This window comes from Macrobrachium nipponense, chromosome 24 (assembly GCF_015104395.2).
Source record: "Macrobrachium nipponense isolate FS-2020 chromosome 24, ASM1510439v2, whole genome shotgun sequence".
Taxonomy (NCBI): Eukaryota; Metazoa; Arthropoda; class Malacostraca; order Decapoda; family Palaemonidae; genus Macrobrachium; species Macrobrachium nipponense.
Window position 1 is genome coordinate 22443912 of NC_061091.1, and position 22500 is coordinate 22466411.

Here is a 22500-nt window from a genome sequence, read left to right on the forward strand (position 1 = left end):
GTTGGTGAAGCAAGATCTAATTGACCCTAGATTTTAGCTCGTTTTAATTTACATGAAGTTAGGAATATAATGTTTACAATGCTAACAACTTTAATTGCATTTTGATTGCACATGTGCATTTCTTTGCCCAAACTTCTTGGAAAAGTCTGTCAAACTCTAGTAGCCAATAATAATTTTTATCCTGTCGAGGTTTTCTGCAATCCTGGATCCACGAAATCCCTGTAGTTGTGCAATTCTTTCCACAGGATCCCCATGGCTATTGGAGTCTGTGTGTTTCTAGTTACTCCATCGGTTGTTTTATTCTTTCTTCTGCTTTGCTTAGGTTCATATTAATTCACCAGTAGGTTTCCTTAATGAGATCATTTTAAACCATATCTTCGTCTTTATTACAACTCCAGGATTTTATTTTATAAAAAAATATTTTTTCTGCATACGCTTTTTTTCTCGCTAACCTCGACATGGTAGGGAACCTGTAGACATTAAATCTGTTATATATTTTTTTCTTGTCTCTACACTTACCATATACATACATACATACATTCATACATACATATATTATACATATATACATATAAGGTATATATATATAATGTATATATATATATATATGTATATATATATATATATATATATATATATATATATACCTATATATATGTGTGTGTGTGTGTGTGTGTGTGTGTATTTTACGAATGGATGACTTTCTTGCACGTGTTAGCATTGACATACGCACTTTTATTACCTCAATACAATTAAATCCGTAAGTTTCCTGCCCTGAAAGTGGAGGCTTCTTGGAAGGTTATGAATTAAAACGCCTATTGCTGTAGCTCTCTCCCTGTGTAGCCAACGAAAGGACTTAGTAAAGTATTGGAGGGAACTGGTCTCCTCCTGCTCCAATCGATCTCGCAATGACCTCCCTGGAACAGAGAGCGTTGTAGAGCAATAAAAGGTTAAATGGACGAACAGGGTTCATTTTTATTTTTATTGCAGACAGACTGCATCGTTTTAATGGCTGCACAGACAGAGAGGGAGATTTTTGGATGCAATATTGTCTCCTCTCTGCTGTGCGATTGGTAAACTTTTGCTTTCTATTTGAGCTTTCAGTAAAAGAAAACTACTGAGATGGGCATTTGTCTGCCGGTTCGCACGTTTTCTGTCTGCCCTCGGATCTTAAAAACTACTGAGTGTAGAGGACTCCAAATTGGTACGTTGATCATCCACCCTCCAATAATCAAGCATACCAAAATGCAGCCCTCTAGCATCGGTAGATTTTATTCTATTTAAGGTTAAAGTTAGCCATTATCGTACGTTTGACACCGATATAGGTGCCAATAATACAGGCCACCACTGGGCCGTGGCTAAGAGTTTCATACAGCATTATATGCTGTACAGGAAACTCGATTACGTCGAAGAATCTCCGGCGCATTTTTTACTTGTTTTCTGTTGCGTCTGTTTCGTTGAGTTCAGAATTTTCTCTAAAAAATAGGTCGAGCATTGGATGCTTAACACAACTCGCATGGCCAACTCATTTATAAGATTAACTGATTGCAAGTTATCTGGCGTCATACCTCTGCTTATTCAAGTGATGCTCTATTGCTTCCTTTGGGGTTAGATCTCGTTGCTTTATAGTCATCGGTTTTTTCTCCCTATAGATTTGCGTAAATTAAGATCATGAGTTGCGCTTAAGTTAGGATTGTGAAAAAATTCCATTGAGTAACGGACGCAGTTACTCTTGAAACAATAGTTGATCCATTACAATCAACTTGCGCACTAAGCATGTGTTTAGGATCTGCAATAATTACAATTTCCATTTCGCATCTTTTAAGTGCTTCTTAATTGGGTGCACTTACTGTACGGTGAGAGCTACAGTGATCTCCAGTCTCGCTACGGCATACTTTTTAAATTATATATATACTATATATATATATTATATATATATATATATATATATATTATAATATATATATATATATATATATATATATATATATATATATATATATATATAATATATATTTGTATATATATGTATGCACACATAACATATTTACACGCACACGTTCTCCACATAGCGGGGTTTATTTCAGAAAGAGCTTCTCTGATTATCAGTAGGATTTTGTACAATAAGAGGCTGTTACGGAAGTGCCAATAAAATGCCACTATACGTATATAAGGAAGTGTGAGAGGTATCCCTTCCCTTGTTGTAATTATAGGTAGAGAGAGAGAGAGAGAGAGAGAGAGAGAGAGAGAGAGATTTACGAAAAGATCAGCACTCACCTCTTGATATTCATCTTCAAAGCGCACTTCCACGCGTAGATGATTCTCGTCATTACAACCACGGTCTAGAATAGTGAAATGAGTTAGTTACTTTACAACACGATTGTATGAGTTTAGTAGTACTTCTTCGAACAACTCCCCCCCCCCCCCCCCCCCCCCCCCCCCCCCCCCCCCCCCCCCCCCCCCCAACCCCCCCCCCCCACACACACACACACCACACACACACACTGTACAAAGTGGTGAATCTGATCTCCTTGTAATTCTCTCTCTCTCTCTCTCTCTCTCTCTTTCTCTCTCTACCTATTATTACACGCCTTGCTTCGGAAAGTACCCAACTTTTACCTCAGGCGCAGCAAATTCGTTCTTAAAAATAACCCTAAGAGGTCGACAGTAAAGATCTCCCGCTCACGTAATCGGCTCATAACGGAAGTGGTCCCGTTACCACGAGAAATGTTGGGAAAGTTGCCGGAAAATCCAGGTGCATAGGTGAAGGCTTCGGTGGAGCTGATTGGGCATTATAGGAAAAATCAACACCAATTTTCGTGCGTTTGGTACTCTCGCCTGTGTGATTCATTGATGTCTTCCTGGCCAGTGGATACGATTAAGGTCGAGAGTCTGCTCTTTAGATTTTGCTAAGTATGTTAATTGCTTTAAGGTTTTTTGGTAATTTCGAAATTAATTTCTTTCATTTATTTGCTACTGATGCTGAAAGCCTTACAGATGATGTAGAAAAGGAGAAAATTATTAACGTGTCTAGCCTTTGAGAGATAAGGGTTCGTTCCAGTAAAACATAGACTTTATTCATGACCTGATCTCGCACCAGGCTCCCAATGCATGATTCATCACGCGTAAGTAACAATGTTCTTACTGGATCTAAAAAGCTCCAAGCTTCCTTTTTCCAGCCCTTGAAAAATATATCTCTTAATGCCTGAGACTTTGTGTTCTTCGCGAGGCCTTTTATGTGAAAATTGGAGGTAATATTGACGTTACATGCTTTAGATATTTCTTTCTCCCATTTCAGGAATATTGGTCTTCTTTTAGGACTTTTTTTTCTTCAAATTGCTAGAATCTTTATCTGCTGAACAAAGAACGCGGAAGAAGTTTTTCCTTTTTCCTGCAAATGGTCATTTAGATCAATTTCAGGGAGTCTCTTGTTTGGCCCAGTTTCATAAGCTATTTTTCAGTAGAGAACTTTTTTAGCCGTCACTAAAAGTGATGTATGGCATAATGCTCTGTGACAGATGTCATATATTCTTTACTGAATTCATGACAGTTTTGTAAGTTTATGAGTAACTTTACTGTAATTATTAAGGGGTTGTGCACCATTGACTTGCTGTTAAGAAGTTTTAATCTGTATATCACTCCTACTTTATTTTTTTACAGCATTTAAACCTTCTTTCTATTCTTTGTAGCTTAGCTTAGCAAGTTAATGGCATTATTTATTGGTTCCATGTGAATGTTTGCTACAATAATAATAATAATAATAATAATAATAATGATAATAATAATAATAATCATAATTGCACTGTAAAATGGAATTAACCACTCGTGCAGAGTAGTATATGTTAATATAATAAATTTCCTTTAATAATCCTCTTCATTTCCTTTAAAAATTGTGTTAAACGGTATTAAAACTGCCGGGAATCTCTGAGAATTAATTTTTCTAAAAGTTCTTGGAACATGCAGAGTCTTCCCTTTTGCCTGAGTCATATTTTACCTTCCCTTTCCACTATCGACGATCCGTGTCCACCTCTCGTCAGGGTAAAGAGGCAGACTTTTTTTCTCTCCTTGGTTGTAATCTTCTCGTCTTTTACTACCTAACGAAGTGGAAGAGGCCGTCTTAGTGATGGTCAGAATGGAGCGAAATAAGGAGAGGAGAGGAGAGAGAGAGAGAGAGAGAGGAGAGAGAGAGAGAGAGAGAGATGTTGGGTACATATCTATTTTATTCTGTACCATTTTTATGTAGATTGCATTGCTTGTTCCCAGTCCAAACCACAGAAGAGGGATGACGCAGAAAAATAAAATACAGTACAATAAATCACACCGGTCTGACGCTCGGGTTTACGTACCACAATGAGACCGAAATCCCAACAGATTGATCTAATGTGTCTAGACTTGCAGGATATTATTTAAAGTCTGTCATATTTCCCGACCTGTGACGGGAGGTAAGTGATCGTTCAAATATATATATATATATATATATATATATATATATATATATATAATATATATATATATATATACACACAATTTAACTCTTTCATTTTGAATTTTTAGCACTGTAGCTGGTCTTTCAGAGGGTCAACAATTTTCCCACTTCTAAATCTGGCCAGGGGTAAACACTTGAGGAAAACAAAATTGTTTAGTAGTCTAATCAGTCCATTGCTATATACAATCCACAGAAAAGTTAGTTTACATATTTTATAACAATAAACCAATGAAAAAATATTACAAATTATTTATAGAAAAAAATAAAGAATAAGTGAAATCGGGTTTTTGCCACATTCCTCCCCCTTACACAGAGACACTCATAGATACACCTGTGCTGGTATTTTTCACCATGATCATTGCAAGCGTCATTCAACATTAATTGTGGATACGTACTCGTTTGTCGATTTTAAAAGTTTCCAAATGGGGGCAAGTTATAATTGAATTGACGTTTAAAACATTGTTTCATTCATTTTAATCTACAACAAAACAAAAAGCGACAGAAAACAATGTTAATTGCTTGGTTTATATAAACAGGTTTTAGTAGAATAATTATAACTGACTTTCCACAAAACAAGGAATGAGAGTCGCATGAAAGTCGGCATCTAAAAACGCATGTTGCTCGGGAAGTAATTATGCCCTTCTCACCGGCGGATGGCCTCTGTTACTTTCCTGGAGGCGGAGAAGACTATTCCCGTCGACTAGAACACAAAGTGGTCTTTGGGTTGGCTCAGAGAGGAAGCCAGAAATATAAGATTAACTTAGTTGGAGTGGTTTGGTGACCCTGTTAGAGCTCTGGAAGTAAAGTGGCCAGTAAAATGTTATTGAGTTAAGGTACAGTGTTGCTTTTGTGCGTGTTGTAAGCGGGGGAAAGTTGTATATCATGTTGTACAGGTGATGTTTTCCTTCTCTGGTTCAGCTATCCATTGATATGCCCTGAAGGAGATGGAGGATAATGTACATGCAGTTCCATTATCATATAATTATAGGTCACATAAAATGTATGACAGAGAGAGAGAGAGAGAGAGAGAGAGAGAGAGAGAGAGAGAGAGAGAGAGAGAGGCCTTTGAAACATTCATATTGTCATTTTATTAGAGGGGAAAAAACAGACCATATTTAGAAAAATGTGAATGTGAATTTTTGTACTTTTGCGACATTAAATAATAAATTGAACTCTAGGTAGTATGTATTGAAAAATATGTCTGTACTGTCCATACAAACCTTGGTTTTCATTTGGTAGGTACAGAAAAATGCAGTATATATATATATAATAAAAAAATTATTATATATATATATATTATATATATATATATATATATATAATATATAGATATATATATATATATATATATCAATATATATATATATATATATATATGTGTGTGTTGTGTTGGTGTGGTGTGTGTGTGTGTGTATGTGTATAAGCAAAAAATGCAATCTGGGCCAATGAATCCTCGTATATACAAAAATATACTTTTTATTTACCAAATTAGCTAAACATTAAATGGAACCAAATGAATATAAAATGGAGTAAAAGAATAAAGTCTGACCCTCAAAATAAACCGTGAACTGTCATTCTCCTCTCCTGAACTAGATTAAGTAAACACTTCCCCTAAATCTTACTGTCTGATTAATTATGCCATTTAAATGGTCAAAGTCTTTAGAGAACCCATTCTCTTATATGATGCCCTGAACCCATGTGAAATAAAGAGACATATTTATTATATCACTCCAACTTGTGAAAGGTAATTAAAATGAACGTATACACACTACACTTCTCTTTCTCTTTTCAAAGGGTAACTTTTCGAAAGTCTCGTGTACTCTACCTTTTAATGGGTGTCCTCGAACGCTCTCCAAATGTGTGTTCTATACCACGACACAAGTAATCGAAGAGTGTCCCCTCTTCTTTTGCATCTCTTATCGTTAGGCCCTATACACCACACGCTACGAACACACACACACACACGGACATGCCTATCGGAATGCCATAGCAACCGAGCGCGTTGCATGACCCAATCATGTGATCTCTGAAAGGCCATCAACCTCATATCGCATGGTCACCAATTCTGACTGTTTTTCCATTTCAGCACTCCTCGAGGAGCCAAGCGCTTGTCACTAAGCGTTCCTGTCTCTAAGCGGAAAAAGCTGAGATTAGCAATTCACCACCACACTTTCTTTTAAGATATATATATATATATATATATATATATATATATATATATAGTATGTATATATATATATATATATATATATATATATATATATATATATATATATATATATATATAATGCTCATGATTGTAAGCCAGAACCAAGTAAAATAATACCCCTTTATAAAGAATTTCACATATTCTCGAGTTGCCCCTCTGAACTGAAAGCCTCGTTCTCTCTAAACCATCTCAATTCCTATTGGCTGCCTTGGAATTAATCTCCACAGGTGTCCTGTTAGATGCCTCTCACCTGCAGAACACCACTCCCCCCCCCCCCCCCCCCCCCCCCCCCCCCCCCCCCCCCCCCCCCCCCCACCCCCCCCCCCCCCCCCCCCCCCCCAATCTTTTTGCTCCCCTGCTTCCTCTGGGGATCCCGCATGTGTTCTTTTACCATCCATAGTGCACAGATCAATCAGCAAATAAGAAGACAACAATACCACGGATTTCCAGGTACTGTGAGAGTAATTTCTAGTTCAGTCAGCGAATCGTTTTTGCCTATTGTCTGTATTTCATTTCATTCTTCCAAGATGACTTCGCCCTCTTCTTGGCTCGGCCACTCACTCCCCAATTTTGGTTCAATGCTGTGATTAATTCCCCTTGTGATGCTAGTAATGATATTAAACATCCCCTAGTTAATCAAGCAATGCAATATTCCTTTCTGTATAAGCTCCAAGTCATTCTATGCCCCCTTGAGTGATCTATGATAGGCAATACTAAGAGCAAGTAATGTGTCACGTTTTCCCACGTGTCCATCGCCCTAGTACTGATGCTAGAATGCTATCTCTTTGCAGACAAATATTGTGCCTGTTTGTGAGAGAAAAATTGGAACCCTTGGATACGACTCTTGCATTTAAATAACCCGCTTTGCGCAAATCATATCTCTGTGTCTGGGTCATTTCCCAGCCACGTGTTTCCGGTGGACCTGCAATCAACCACCTTCCATTAATTTTTGGACCTACACGTAATTTAAATGTAAATATAGTTCATTTGAACTAAATTCCACTTTTATGTAAATTCCTTCTTTCAGTAATATCGGCCATCAGCCGTAGAGTTTTGTTTGTTATAACCCTCGTCCCTCCATGCAAGGCCTTTTTAGGAGTGCCAGTAAGTCACATCCCACACTTTATACTGAAGGAACGAGCAGTTTTTAACAATATATTTATATATACATATATATATATATATATATATATACTATATATATATATATGTAGTATTATATAAATATATAACATATATATATACTGATATACCATATATATATATATATATAAGTCATATCACATTTCCGTGATTCATGTACTATATCGAGCTACAATGTCCTTTAATATCTAATTCGCTCTACCTCGGAATTAAGATATTTTCATATATGCTTAACCGAAGGGGAATTTTTTCTCGATAATAGACTTGCCTGGACCAGGGCGCGAACCCATGGATCCTTTCAAATCCAGGAACGTCAGTGAAGCTTTTACCTACTACAGCCTCTCGCGGTGGTGTAGTAGGTAAAAGCTTCACTGACGTTCCTGGATTTGAAAGGATCCATGGGTTCGCTCCCTGGTCCAGGCAAGTCTATTATCAGAAAAAAAATTCCCCTTCGGTTAAGCATATATGAAAATATATTAATTCCGAGGTAGAGCGAATTAGATATTAAGGAACATTGTAGCTCGATATATATATATATATATATATATATATATATATATATGTGTATATATATATATATATATATATATGTATATGTATATATATATATATATATATATATATATATATATATATATATATATATATATATATATATATATATATATGGAGAAATGTCGATAACTATTAAAAAGAGAAAATAAAGATCGGAAATTATACTTCAGTAATACCGTCATTCATTTAGTTTGCCTGAAAATTACAGCCGAAATATCAAATACTATGTGAAAACGTGATTTAATCTGCAATTAGATATCCTAAAATTAAGATAGCATCTTTTTCATTTTATTCAAACAGCGGAAGACTTCCGCAACTCACAGTTAATTTCGTTATTAGAACAATTTTTTTATATTTTTCAAATGATTTTTTCAATATCGTGAATTTTACCAAGCGTGATTACTATCCTGAGCGATTAGAGAATATTATTCGCCACCAGTAAGTTGAATCCATATTTCCGAATCGAAAGTTAGTAACGGTTCGCTCAAAAATTCTTTTGTTGCTAATGATAGTTTTTACGTTAGGTTTGAATAGAAAGTTTTCTAGATGCCTTTTACTATAGAGTATAGGGAGGGAACCGTTGGTTCTTGCTTCCCGAATCCTTTACTCAGGGTTCATCGCCTGAAAAATTAAATACATCAAAATATTCTTTTGCCCTTTCAATTTTTTAGTCTAGAATACTGTTCTTGGTTTGCTACCAACAATTAAAAAACCAATTGGTTAATATGAGATCAGTCATAAGTGTTAGATACAACTCTATCACGGTTCACTGACTTCCCGATGGAGAATGAAAAATTCATCTTGAGAGAGAGAGAGAGAGAGAGAGAGAGAGAGAGAGAGAGAGAGAGAGAGAGAGAGAGAGTTACAAGGATTAGGATAACTCAAAGATTTGTTTGTCCATCTAGGAGACATCGTGTGCTCAATTATCTCTAGGAACAGGTTTTACTGTTCATTCGCAGTGTCCTAATGATTTTGTCTAGCTTTCTGTTAAACTCTTCCACACTGTTGCTGTTTACAACTCCTGGTGGCAGTTTATTCCATGTGTCACATAGCTTGTATGTGAAGAAAGGAGAGATTGACAAATGTATTCATAGTCTTTAGGCAGTTTGTTATTTAATGAGTTTATATTCAATGCAATAGAGCAAGAGGAAGAGGCTTCAACATTAACGCATCCATTGTCATCATGCACCTTGCTCCTGCGTTCCCGCTTTCATCCTGAGAGAGAGAGAGAGAGAGAGAGAGAGAGAAGAGAGAGTGGGAGGGTATTAGAAGAGAGGAGGAACGTGGTAGGGGGACGTTCTCCAAACGTTCGTCCATTAGTGAACCATTAAGTATAAACGCTGTGGACCCCTCCAGCCTCCACGCCAACTGACTGAAGCGTACCTGCAATCACTAAATTCGGTTTGGGGGAAAGTGCAAATAGGTCTCCTGCTGTAGAACACTTGCTTGCTAGTAAATGTGTGTAACTGAGTGTTCACAGTTCTTAGTATTATTATCTGCCTTTTAAGTGGTCGTTCGTAGTACATTTTATTATGATGTGCCATTCAGTGTTTTGGTAATTTTCTTTAAGGTAAACCTAAGCTCGATTTTAACTGGATCGATCAAGGCAAATGGCTTGCTAAGGAAGCCTTCAAAGAATAAAATACCCATTTTTTTTAAATAGCAGAAAAAAGCAAAGAGCAGAACCTTGCAAAAATGGTAGAGATGTAAAGTAAATATACGAAAAATAAATGAACCATCTTGGAGATCAGTTTTTAGAAAAATAATTTAAAGTTTCAAGGAGATGGGTCTAGTACAGTTTCTGATTCTGAAACCTATGGATATCAACATTGAAATGAATACCAAGAAGACTTAGTCCGCAGGTTTGAAGGGAAGTAAATGAAACACCTCTGAAACTGGGCAGTGACCTATCGAGGCACAATTTTTCGTGACATATTTGTAAATTTATGGACTCTGGATGCCTTTCATCAAAGTTCTCGTAAATCCACTGATAACGATCGTATTCCCAAATACTTGACTTGATCTGCTTACAAGGATGTATCAGTAAAGCATACTATGCAATTATGGGATTAAAGAAAGATTCTCTGTCAGTTGCACGAAAACCTTTATTCATATGTAACAAAATAGTGATATTTCGCATGAACAAATATTCCCACGACGTAAATTTCCGTGCATTCTCCCTGATTTCGGAAAATCGTACATTTTATTAGATGGTTGAGATGCCATCAGTATACACTCAATCAATTTTGTCGATGCTGGAAAACAATCTGCTAAGATTCATCGTGTTTGATCTTTTTTTTTTATGTAATACTCCGAGTTCGTTCTACTACAGAGGCGGCAGAAGCAGGTAGTAATCTCTCTCTCTCTCTCTCTCTCTCTCTCTATTTGAGTGTGTGTGTGTGTGTGTGTGTGTGTGTGTGTGTGTGTGTCAGGACAAGGCGAGCCTTCCTTCGTAATTTCCTCCAGGGGCTCCGACCTTTCAGCGAGATGAAAGCAGGAGGAGATCAACTAACGCTGGTATTCCCAGAGATTATATATCAAAAGGAAGAGGATATGGGCTAAGGAGCAAGAGGGAACCAGAAGTGGAGAGAGGGGGAGGAGGAGGAGGATTGCATCATGCAAATGTTCTGCATCTGGTTCAAAAAATTTCAATTACTCTTAACATCTCTGAGGTGATGAATATTAGATAAACTCATGTTGTATGGATTTTGTTTCTTTATACTGCTTTGATTTTTGTTTGGTTATTCAGCTTTTTCAGCAACGGGACCAACGGCTTTACGTGACTTCCGAACCACGTCGAGAGTGAACTTCTATCACCAGAAATACACATCTCTAACACCTCAGTGGAATGACCGAGAATCGAACTCGCGGCCACCAAGGTGGCAGGTCATGACCATACCAATCACGCCACTGAGGCGCTCCATACTGCTTTGAATACTGTTTGTTTTTAGATTTCTAGGAATGTCTACTACTCTAGTTGATGCTGGTGGCTGAGTCCGCTGTAAACGTAGCTTCTTGATAAATAACAGACAAAATTATGAACATATCTGTGATAAAGGCTTAGGGGAGGAATTGTATGGTTCAAACTAGCATGGTGAGAGAAGTTGTTTGCTTTTATGATAGGAGTAATCAACGTCTCCTTCCAGATTTTTTATATTCCTGGTGGGAGTATTTCTGCCGTAATCTACGACAAAAAATATATAGATGACACATCTGCTACAGTCAGTTGCTGTTTCATATTTCTAAACCTTGTGCTTTGCCTTGGTACCCCACTGTCTTGAGTTTGAGTTTTCCTCCCTAGACACGTTTATTTTTACTCATTTCCTGTTTTATCTCATAACGTGTTGAGCGGGATGATGAGAAAGAGAAATCTGCTTGGAGTATCAGCAGCCAAATGCGCTATTCCATCTTTGTTTTCAGTTCATGCCTTCACTGCCTCCTCTCCTAAATGATGAGACAGTCCACTTTAATTTCTTATCTCCTCGACTTTTTTACTTATGGATATTTAATTGTTCACATTTATGGAGGATGTTTTAATTTATAATTGTTATCAAGCCAGTTGTCGATGTATTTGATTTGATTTACTTTCGACCCATTACAGTATTTTACTAGGATTACTTTCGAGTTTCGACCCATTACAGTATTTTACTGGGATTACTTTCGTCCGACTACAGTATTTTATTTTAGTAACTTTCGACCCACTACAATTTGTTTTAGATTACTTGCGACCCACTGCAGTATTTTATTGGGATTACTTTTGGCCCACGACAGTATTTTATTCTAATTACTTTCGACCCAATGCAATTTGTTTCAGATTACTTTCGACCCACTGCAGTATTTCATTGGGATTACTTTCGACCCACGACAGTATTTTATTTTAATAACTTTCGACCCACTACAATTTATTTCAGATTACGTTCGACCCACTGCAGTATTTTATTTAGATTACTTTCAAGGCTGCTCTGAAGGACCAGGTACTTGTGGGAAGAAATACACAGACAGTACAGTGATAGTGGTATACAGCTCTCAGATCGATTAAAAACGATAAAAATGTTGTTATTTCCCATGCACGGTGTTGAGAACAGACATTATTTTTATATTATATTGTGCTTTAACCGCAGTTGGAAAAGGGGTATCATGCAGTGATTGTACCTTGTACTTTGTTCAGAATAGTTTCTTGCATGGCGAGTGAAATTAATATGCTCATGACACATAAGCTGATGTCTCAAATGGTAGTAACATATCACCCAGATGGACGCCACATGTAATAGTTGCATTATTAAACATTTATTATCAGTCAATTCACTTAATTCATTCCCAGTACAATGAACTATATTACTCCGTCCTGCGCCAGTATTTGTCTTATTCCCCAACCTTGACATGCAATCACATAAACAAAATCCTATCATTGATACGAAAGGACTTTTCCTTCAAGATTGGGAGCACTGGCTTGGTATTGAAAATCAAAAGCGATAATGAGTGTAATTTATATAATTTACTTTATTAACATTACTCTAAAATTAGCTGCGCCGATCTCTTTGTGTTCCCATGTATGATGTTTAACCGAGTTTATTGTTGATCCTTCAGTTAAGTTTTATTTGATACAAGAATATATATAAGATTGATAGATTTATATTATGATTGCTCATGTGTTGAATTATATAGCTCGACTTGTACAGGTCATTTATTTGGCGAGAGTATTTACACACACACACACACACACACATATATATATATATATATATATATATATATATATATATATATATAGAGAGAGAGAGAGAGAGAGAGAGAGAGAGAGGAGAGAGAGAGTTGAAGTCTCATGGGCCTCTTCGAAGCTCGCAGGACAGGCGCTGATCTCCTGGTTCTTTAGCCGACACCCAGTGTGGGAATAGATCCCAGTGCCTAGGACACTTATCCAGCATGTCGCTACTCGCTAGGCCCGTTGTGTAACCCTCCAGACAGAGAGCTGGTACCACCTATTCTCCTACTCACCCTCGAGTTTACAGAGCACAAGGTTGGCGCGCCACCGGATTTGTGCAACGGCGCGATCCCCAAGCCACCAATGAGCAGCGTGATTTGAACCCCGGTCCTCGCGACTGGTAGGCGGGAACTTTGCCACCCTAACGCCACTCCTTGGGCTGGTATATATATATTATATATTAATATTTATATATATATTATATAATATATTATATAATGTATATATATAGGGGGGAACTTTGCCACTACGCCACCGTGGCTGATATATATAATAATATATATATATATATATATATATATATATATATATATATATATATATATATATATATATATATATATATATATATACACACACACATAAACACCCGCATGAGGTTAGCATGTGGTTTAGCATGTAAATTTTCACCCCCTAAACAAATAAAAAAGTACATTAATACAGTATGCCCAGTATGCAAATGTGCGTACATTGTTATACTTGCATTTTTCGGGTGTACATATTTTTTTTTTTTTTTTTTTTTTTTTTTTTTACAAATTTCATTGATAAATCGGTTAATACACTCTGTAGATCAGTCTACAGTAAGGTGCCATTTCAAATGATCTCCGTTCTGGAAATCAGTTATACATTTATTTTCCTATAACGTAACTTTTACAATATAAGTTTGGAACCTGGAGCTTCAGTGCAGTAAGATTAATATTTCTTTGTGTAAATCAGAATTACTGCTGCATAGATATGGGGTCTCTTTCTTTAAAATGTTTAAGAATGTTATTTATCAGATAAAAGGTTCTACCTAACTTGACATTTACCTATCGGGGAATCATATAGCTATTCTGAATTCTTTTGAGTTTGATGAAGCATTTTACAAATAATACGACTTCCTGTTTACGAGTAGAAAGGACATTGAAACTCAGGTAAGTTAAAATTAGCAATTCTTTATTATTTTGTTACAGAACTTCAACAATATCTAAAAATAAAGGGGATCGAAAAATTCATGTAAATCATTTCCACAAAACATAATAATGTTCTTTTTTGTTTACTTTTTTCTTTCTTTTTTACGTTTGTTCCTTAGCAGTGAGTACAGAAATACTTGATAAATATGTCAGTAATTGGTGTGCGCGTACAAGCAAGGGTCCAGAGAAGCGAGATTTGGCCGTAAGTCGCTATTATATGAACACAGATACCGCTAAGAACACATAATTATTCGTCCAGAGTATTAGTAATAGATCGCTACAGAATACATCCCATTACGTCGATCGGTGTTTTAGATTTTAAACGCGAACTTATTATATCCCGTCAGAGCATTTGTAGTAGATCGCTAACAGAATATATCCCGTCAGGTTGATCAGCGTTAGTGTTTTATCCCTTATATCCCTTCTTAACAATCAGCGATATGATTCCTGAACACAAAGGGGATATATCCTGTTATGTATTTCAGATCCGAACGTTATATATATAATATCCCACTGTGGAGAGTACTTATACATCTACATCCAGACTAGGACTCACGGTATAACTTCCACTGCCTTCTCGCGTTAATCGATTTTATAAAATAGATTCAACTGGAAAAATATTTTGGAAACTAATGTATATAAGTTCTTTTTTATATCAAGTATTATAACGGAAATTATTACTGTAATATTCTTGTCAACAAAGATGACCATATAATAAGGCTTTTGTTCCTGGAATACCAGTTTGAAGAAAATGAATATTTTTTCCATCAGAGATTTTGAAACACGACAAGCTTGTGGTGTGTTTATATATATATATATATATATATATATATATATATATATATATATATATAGTATATATATATATATATATATATATATATATATATATATATATATATATATACACACACACACACACATTACATACGCACACACATGCACATCACAAATATGTATGATATATTGCGTATTTCTGTATGTTCATTTAACGGGACAGCACTTTGTATTCGCGTAAATAAGAACATAGACTACTTTTTTGGGATAAATTGTTCGAAACCATAGACCTATCAGACCAGTGCTTCACTCTCCGAGCTTGATAGTTTGAATTCAACCTTGAGTGCTTCCGTCTCATAAAACTAGGATGAATCACAGAGTGCTTCATTTTCGGAAATTGAAAGATGATTCTCCTACGAATCTGGCCTTGAAGTATACTCACCTAATGACGATCTTAGAGAAATAAACAAAATACACATTAAACGGATTCAAAACCGTACTCCCCAGTGTATATGCTTTTCCTGTACATAACTAACGTATCCCCAGTACCGTTATTTGAAGAGAGTCAGGGTGGACAGGTGGGGTAGGTAATAACTAATACAGGTGAACAGACAGAGAATATGCATTTGTATATCAAGCAGTACAACTGAGAAGAAAAAAGTGAGCTGAGTATTAAGTATTACAATAATAATATGATCTTTTTTTAAAGTATATAAACAGTATATCTGTGTTTATATTCGGTTCTAGAGAGTGATAGTTCTATATCATAGGCGGTGGAATCCAAGTTATCTGGTGTAACAAAACAGGAATGAGAAGCAAAGAAGAATAAAGGTAAATTTACCAGTAGGAATCTGAGGTGGTACAAAAAAATCTGTAGCATTTTACTTAGTGGTTTGGAATTGGTCTTTTAGATTTTATTTGCAATATTTTCACCGAGACTCTCATGTTTCTGTGGCTTCTGATTTGGCAGATTTTTACGAATTACATTGGTTACTTTGTAACCTTAGGTAAACATGAAATTTTTTTCTAGTCTCGACAAAGAGTCGACAGAGAGGCATTAGGTTACTCTTAACGTCAGCGTCTATAGAAATGTATAATTCACAATATTAAATATCCCTTTTTTTCCCGAGAGTTTGCCTATGAAGGTCATATAATTTTAAGCATTTGGAAATATTTTTGGATAAATTTCGACGGTAAATTATTTCCGTTTTGCCACTGTTTTCAAGTAAAACCCAAAATGAGTAGGAATCACTGTACCCGTCATGCAAATGAAGGCAGGAAAATATATCTCAAAGAATATGTAGTCGTGGTCTGGGGACGTTGCTGATTTCCATGACCAAACAGATGGTTATTATTGTCACTGCCTTATGTATCCTCAATGCTAATACGCTATTTTTATGAAGACCCGACAGAAGTTTTCAGCAAATGACACCCCATGTTTAGTTAAGGCCAGATGTGGTTCCTTTTGAGTCGAAAATCGCTAAATAGATGATTCGTTTTATTTTTTAGGTATCTTACGTTCAGATATGACATCCACATCTTCGCGTCTTTCATTTGGTGTCTTCAAACATATTGTGTAATGTATCCCAGGTACAATAAAAACATAGGAAGTAGATAAGCTACCAAAATTCTAAATGTGCACCACCGTTTGTGAACCAGGCGAGTTCTAGTTAGCATCCCTTGTGACAGGGTAACGAAAAGTTTCAGTTTATATTCTGGTATTGATCTAACATCCTCCAACCTAAGTCATGAAACATGGTTTACTCATACCAACAGTCAATTCGCTCTCCATTATTTGAAATGATCGGAAAATTTATTATTTTCTCAAGTAAAAAGAAAAAAAAACTTCTTTGGTTATGGCCCCTTATATATATATATATATATATATATATATATATATATATATATATATATATATATATATATATAATTACAGAATTATTCTTTTTGTTTGTTTTGACAGACTAGGTCCATTTACACCTTGTCATAATAATCGGTTATGGAAATTACAAAATATTCATTTCTTCTTGAATAAAGATTGTCATTTATTGGGGACATACCTCTGTAGAAATTAAAAAAAAAACGATTTGATATAATGAAATAAGTTTAACCTGCATTGATTAAAATAATTCTACAGCAGCCCTTCCATCCTTGCTCAGGCACATCATCCGCAAAAGACATATACATTTTCATATTAAGCTCGTTGCTCTTATCCATACGGGGGGTGGGGGAGGGGGGGGGGAATATCAGCGAACGATTATCATTAGAGGAATGCGAGTATTTACATTAAGATGAGTTTCCCCTCTCAGCGGCAGAGGGGTCTTCATAGGATCCCTTCGTTCATGAGATCCGCTAGGAGGTTCAGGACGCGCTCTTCTCTGCCGGCCGACCCTAAGGCGATGTCCACACTTCCCACGACCACCAAGGCCGACATAGCCAAGGCAGCTTTGTAGTCCTCGTCGAGGTCCTCCTTGGTGTATTTGACAGCGTCCTTCTCGACGCCGAACTGACCTAATCTGGCCATGAAGGCGTCCCAGTAGTCTGAGATGAGGGCCGGGGCGTGCTTGCGTCTCTCCGCCGGCTCGAGGGACGTGCTGATGAGCATGGCCACGTCGATGGCCGGGCGGCCGTACATGACCATCTGCCAGTCGATGATGCAGCACCTGGGCGTGTCGTCTTCCTGCTTGAAGAGGAGGTTGTTGCACCAGAAGTCGCAGTGCACGAGGGTGTTCAGCTTATCGGAAGTCGCCAAGACGCTTCGGAGGATCTCGGTTGAATCCTTCCCTGAGTATTTTTGAAGGCCCTCTCGCACGGCTGCGCGGTCCTTACGGGATTCTAGGAACTTCAGGAGTAATGGAAGGCCTCGGTCAATCAGGCAGTTGAAGGATTCGACTGCTTGGTCCGTCGACAGAAGGTAGGGGTATTTCTGTGGGAGTGGTTGTTTCTCCTTGATCTGCAAGGTGAGAGCAGCGGCGTGGACGTTCGCGATAGCCACGAGAGCTGCCTTCGCCTGGGACACCGTCAGTCCCTGCGTGAGGTCCTGGACTTTGTATCCCCTTTGACACATGTCGGCCAGCACCAGTATGGACTCGGCCTCTTCCTTGTGCTTTGCGTAGTAGAGGTCTGGTGCCCAGGATGGTTCTATGAGGTCTTCCGTTAGGTACTGTCGTTCGACGCCCTCAAGGGCCGGCTTGATCTGAAACGAAAAATATTTTGGTTAGGATCCTAACACTCCATTTTCATGGGGGAAGCAGCGTTAGTTAACCTTATCTTACTCATTATAAAAGATTCACTTGTAAAGTGTTTCCTTTAAAAGATGCTCTTGTCAAGTGTTTGCCGTAGTAGGCGCAATTGTAAAATGTCTCCTTTAAAAGATGCTCTGGTCAAACGTTTTCTATAGTAGATACACTTGTAAAGTGTTTGCTGTAAAAGGTGCACTTGTAAAGTGTTTACTTTAAAATTTGCACTTGTAAAAAGCGTTTTCTGTAACAGATGTACTTGTAAACTGTTCGTGGTAAATAATTGATTTCTTAATAACACAACGTGCTAACAATGAATAAATTACAATGACCTTCAACTTCATCATACCATTTTTAAACGCTTATCACTACAAGACTTGAACCCAGGTGGAGAGCTTTCGAACCACCCTCGGAGTTGAGCGTGGCCCCATTTAAACCTACATGAATCACCTTTACCCATGGTAGCTTTATGCATTTTTTTTTTAAGTAGAATACCTGTGGTTCTCGAGAAGTATTCGAAAGTGTGAAAAGGTCAAGTTATATATTCATGCATACATTCAAACGGTGGACAAAATTCGATTAGAAGAGCTGACCCGATTTCAGCTCAGGTGAGCTTAAAACTGGAAAATATAGAATAAGTTATTTTGTGTTTATTCTATAGATATAGTCATGTGTGAATACAGCCCATATCTATCATTTTCACTTCTGCCTCATTATATATATATATATATATATAGATATATATATATAATATATATATATATATATATATATATATATAGATATATATATATATATATATATATATATATATATATATATATATATATACATACACAGACACACAAAACTATTTGCTCCCTTGTTTGCTTGTATGTGTATAGTACATTAGAATGAGGTTGTGTGAATGATTTTAGAAAATGCTAAACTGCTGGTTTGGTTTGCTTGTTGAAATAATTGCTAAGAAAAATATCAGAAGTTCAAGCGAAGATGCAATGCATTTTACCGTACGACAGTTCTCCTTGTATTTTAATCATATTCTTCCATTTTTTTTATTCAATAATTTTTTAATTTGTTTTTTCTTTTATGATAGGTGATCTCTTCTTTCTGTATTTCCCATTACCTTCCGTTACTTCTCTCTAATGAACGGCATATTCTTTGGAAGTTTAAATTTCAAACCAATGTCCCCTGTGTACTTGTTTCATATGAATAAGGTTCATCTTCTGAATAATAATAATAATAATAATAATAATAATAATAATAATTGTATTTATGATTCCTATTGCGACGGGATATTACTAAACACGTGTTCATCCAGTTTTTGTGAACGTTTTCTCTACAAGAGAGTGTAACTGTTACTTGTTTCAAAATGGAAGGGAAGGGTAAATTTATGGATAAATGACTGTAGAGTGAAAGTTCATGGAAGGATCAATATTCCGCCTTCCTTCCACAGAAGGCATTACCTGACATTCAGAAAAGGAAGAAGCGTCCTCCGAATTATAGATGCCGGTTCCAAGAGAAATGTCATAAGCGCTGAATTCTGGCTGAACGGAATTATTTATTGGGTTAAAGTAAACGGTTCCTTATCTTTGGATACCCGGAGCCTCTATCTCTCTCTCTGGCAGCCAAGGCATCTGTAACTGACGCTGAGCTGGAACAACTTTTGCTTTGTCCTGTTACTGACGGACTGATTCCAAGTTTAATTGCATCAGCTGGTATTATCCAGACACTCCAGCCTTTTCTAGTACCCTGTCTGTATGTCTCCTGTCCCTCTGTCTGTGTATGTCTGTCTGTCTGTCTGTCTCCTATTTATGTAATGCTGAGGAAAACTGCCACTCCGTAAAAATGTTAGGTGTCCATCTCAGATTTAAAAATGTTGACTGAAACATTGGCGTAAATTAAATGTGATAGAATTTATTCACGTGTCCTTAACATTTCCATTAGTAGAAAAATCTTCGGATTTTGTTCGTTTTCAGTGAGTTGCCTTTATACATATCAGTTGCTAAAATTACTTTTGTTTTAAGTTTTAAAATTGACAATTACTTTGGAGCATTCTGTCAAGTGCGTTGTTAATATCATATACTGAGAGAGTTCAGAATGAAAAGTCATAGGTATCATACTTCCATTATCGATGCATAAAACTGAAACATTCATTTTTTTTTATTTCCTACGTTTTCCCTCCGTAACAGATCAACTAATTCTGTAAGTACACAAGCTTAGCTGTCACATGTAGTTCCCATTAGCGAATGCTCGTCTATGACATTTTAAAGAGTCTATATTCTTTTAGTTCATCGTAAAGGATTGTAATCACGTGACATCTGTCATCTTGTATCATCTGTCGTCAGAGATTCGTGGAAAGGTCCCTGGTTGTGTTCATTTGTCAGTTTCTTTTCTTTTTTCGCACTAGGGCATTCTACTTTGAGGAAGCTCTCTTGACAAGTCGGTGACCGTTTAGAATTGTTACGTGATAATAATGGTGGATTTTGAATATAATAATAATAATAATAATAATAATAATAATAATAACAATAACAATAACAATAACAATAACAATAACAATAATAATAATAATAATAATAATAATAATAATAATAATAATAATAATAATACAATGCAGCTACATTTTACAGGTATAAACAGCTATAGCTTAAAAAGAATAGCCTTACCTCTGTTCCTCATGGAAGAGGTGCCCACCTCTTTTCCCCTGTGTAATGAACTAAGAAAATTATCTCCTTTGTGGTCCATTAACTTAATACCTCCATGTATAGTTCAGCAGCAGTTATATAACACACTTGTGAAGCTCATTAACCAATCAATTGTACTTACATCATTCAGGGGTACCTACAGGAATAGAGTCTTAGTAATAGACCTACCATTATAACATAAACTGAATACCTGCTTATTAAGGTGGAGGACATAGCCCTACCTGAATAGAACATTACCTACCTTTGTAGTCTAAGAATCACATCACCACATCATACACCTTTCTGACTCATTAACAGGGCAACAAACGTCTACTTCCATAAGAAATCACCTGCGTCCGTGTGTCATTAACAAAACACATACATTTGTCTATTTGTAAAGCATATACATTTGTCAATTTACAAAACACGTATATTTGTATATTTACAAAGTACCACCCTGCCTCACACAGCATTCAAATCTGTCTCATTAGTAAAGCACTCACCTATGTCTCATTAACAAAGCAAATGCATCTCTCTGCGTATTAGCAAAGTACCTGCATCTGCGTCATTAACAGAGCAGCCACCTACTGGTAATTAACAAAGCGTTTCTCTCTCCCTCACTCATTAAGGAAACACTTACTTCTGTGTAAAACTTGATTTCCCTCAAGTCAAAGAGCGTCTCAATGACAAAGGCTCTGTTGAAAGGGTCTTGTGGGAGGAGCTTGGCCAGGAGATGCACATGATGCTCCGCCCCCGCGGCACTGTAGGACACGCCCACCGCCAGTTGTTCCGAAAGAAATCCCTCTCTCTCGTCGCATGCTGGCTTAATACTCCACTCTTGAAGCTGTTGAGAGACGAGAGGTTAGACTTTCCACTCTCTTATGTATCTAGATTATGTTCATAATAACTGGAATATATGATAATTTGTGAGATTGTTACGCTCGTTAACTTATTAGCCTACTGGGTCCCTCATTAGAGAAGTTCGGTTATTCAGAAAATGCTGCTCAGAAGTGAGAAGCGATACCCTTCAAAATTCAATTTTTGTCAAGAAGGTCAAAAAGTATTGAGCTCGTCGAATTTGTCTGCCTCTGCGTATTGATTGCATTTGGCATTGACTTTGAAGTGCCATACCTTCACCCTTCCTGTCATTCTTTCTTTTGTGGGGCTCGACTCTTGACCCCGCCTACAAATTTCAATCAGACTATAAACACTCGTTCTTGGAGGTAAAGCTAAAAAAAAAAAAAAAAAAAAAAAAGAGGAATATAAATATGCATGTTGTTATATGTTTCTCCAAACGTGCAACGCAAGTATATAAAGTAGGCACCTATATATGTGTTTATATTGCTGCAATTGTACAAATCGTGTACCGTATATGCATATGTATACAAACGTGTGCTTTACCGTACTTTATTAAATTAAGCGCCTATATATGTCATGTGTTTATATGACTAAATACGTAATTCTATATCTGCA

At 36.7% G+C, this 22500-nt stretch overlaps 2 protein-coding genes across 2 annotated transcripts in view; one reads left to right on the forward strand and one right to left on the reverse strand.

The window, feature by feature from the left end:
• LOC135205514 (glutathione S-transferase Mu 4-like) overlaps nucleotides 1-22500 on the forward strand; it is a 1039821-nt gene that overhangs the window by 707717 nt on the left and 309604 nt on the right. The gene's annotated exons all lie outside the window — the stretch shown is intronic.
• Nucleotides 16999-22500, reverse strand: part of LOC135205512 (uncharacterized) — a 46469-nt gene continuing 40967 nt past the window's right edge. The window contains exons 3-4 of the mRNA XM_064236251.1: nucleotides 21668-21871; nucleotides 16999-18300 (exon numbers count right to left, since the gene is read on the reverse strand). Coding sequence (XP_064092321.1) covers nucleotides 17428-18300; nucleotides 21668-21871 — 1077 coding nt within the window. The 3' untranslated portion in view covers nucleotides 16999-17427. The remainder of the gene's footprint in view (nucleotides 18301-21667; nucleotides 21872-22500) is intronic.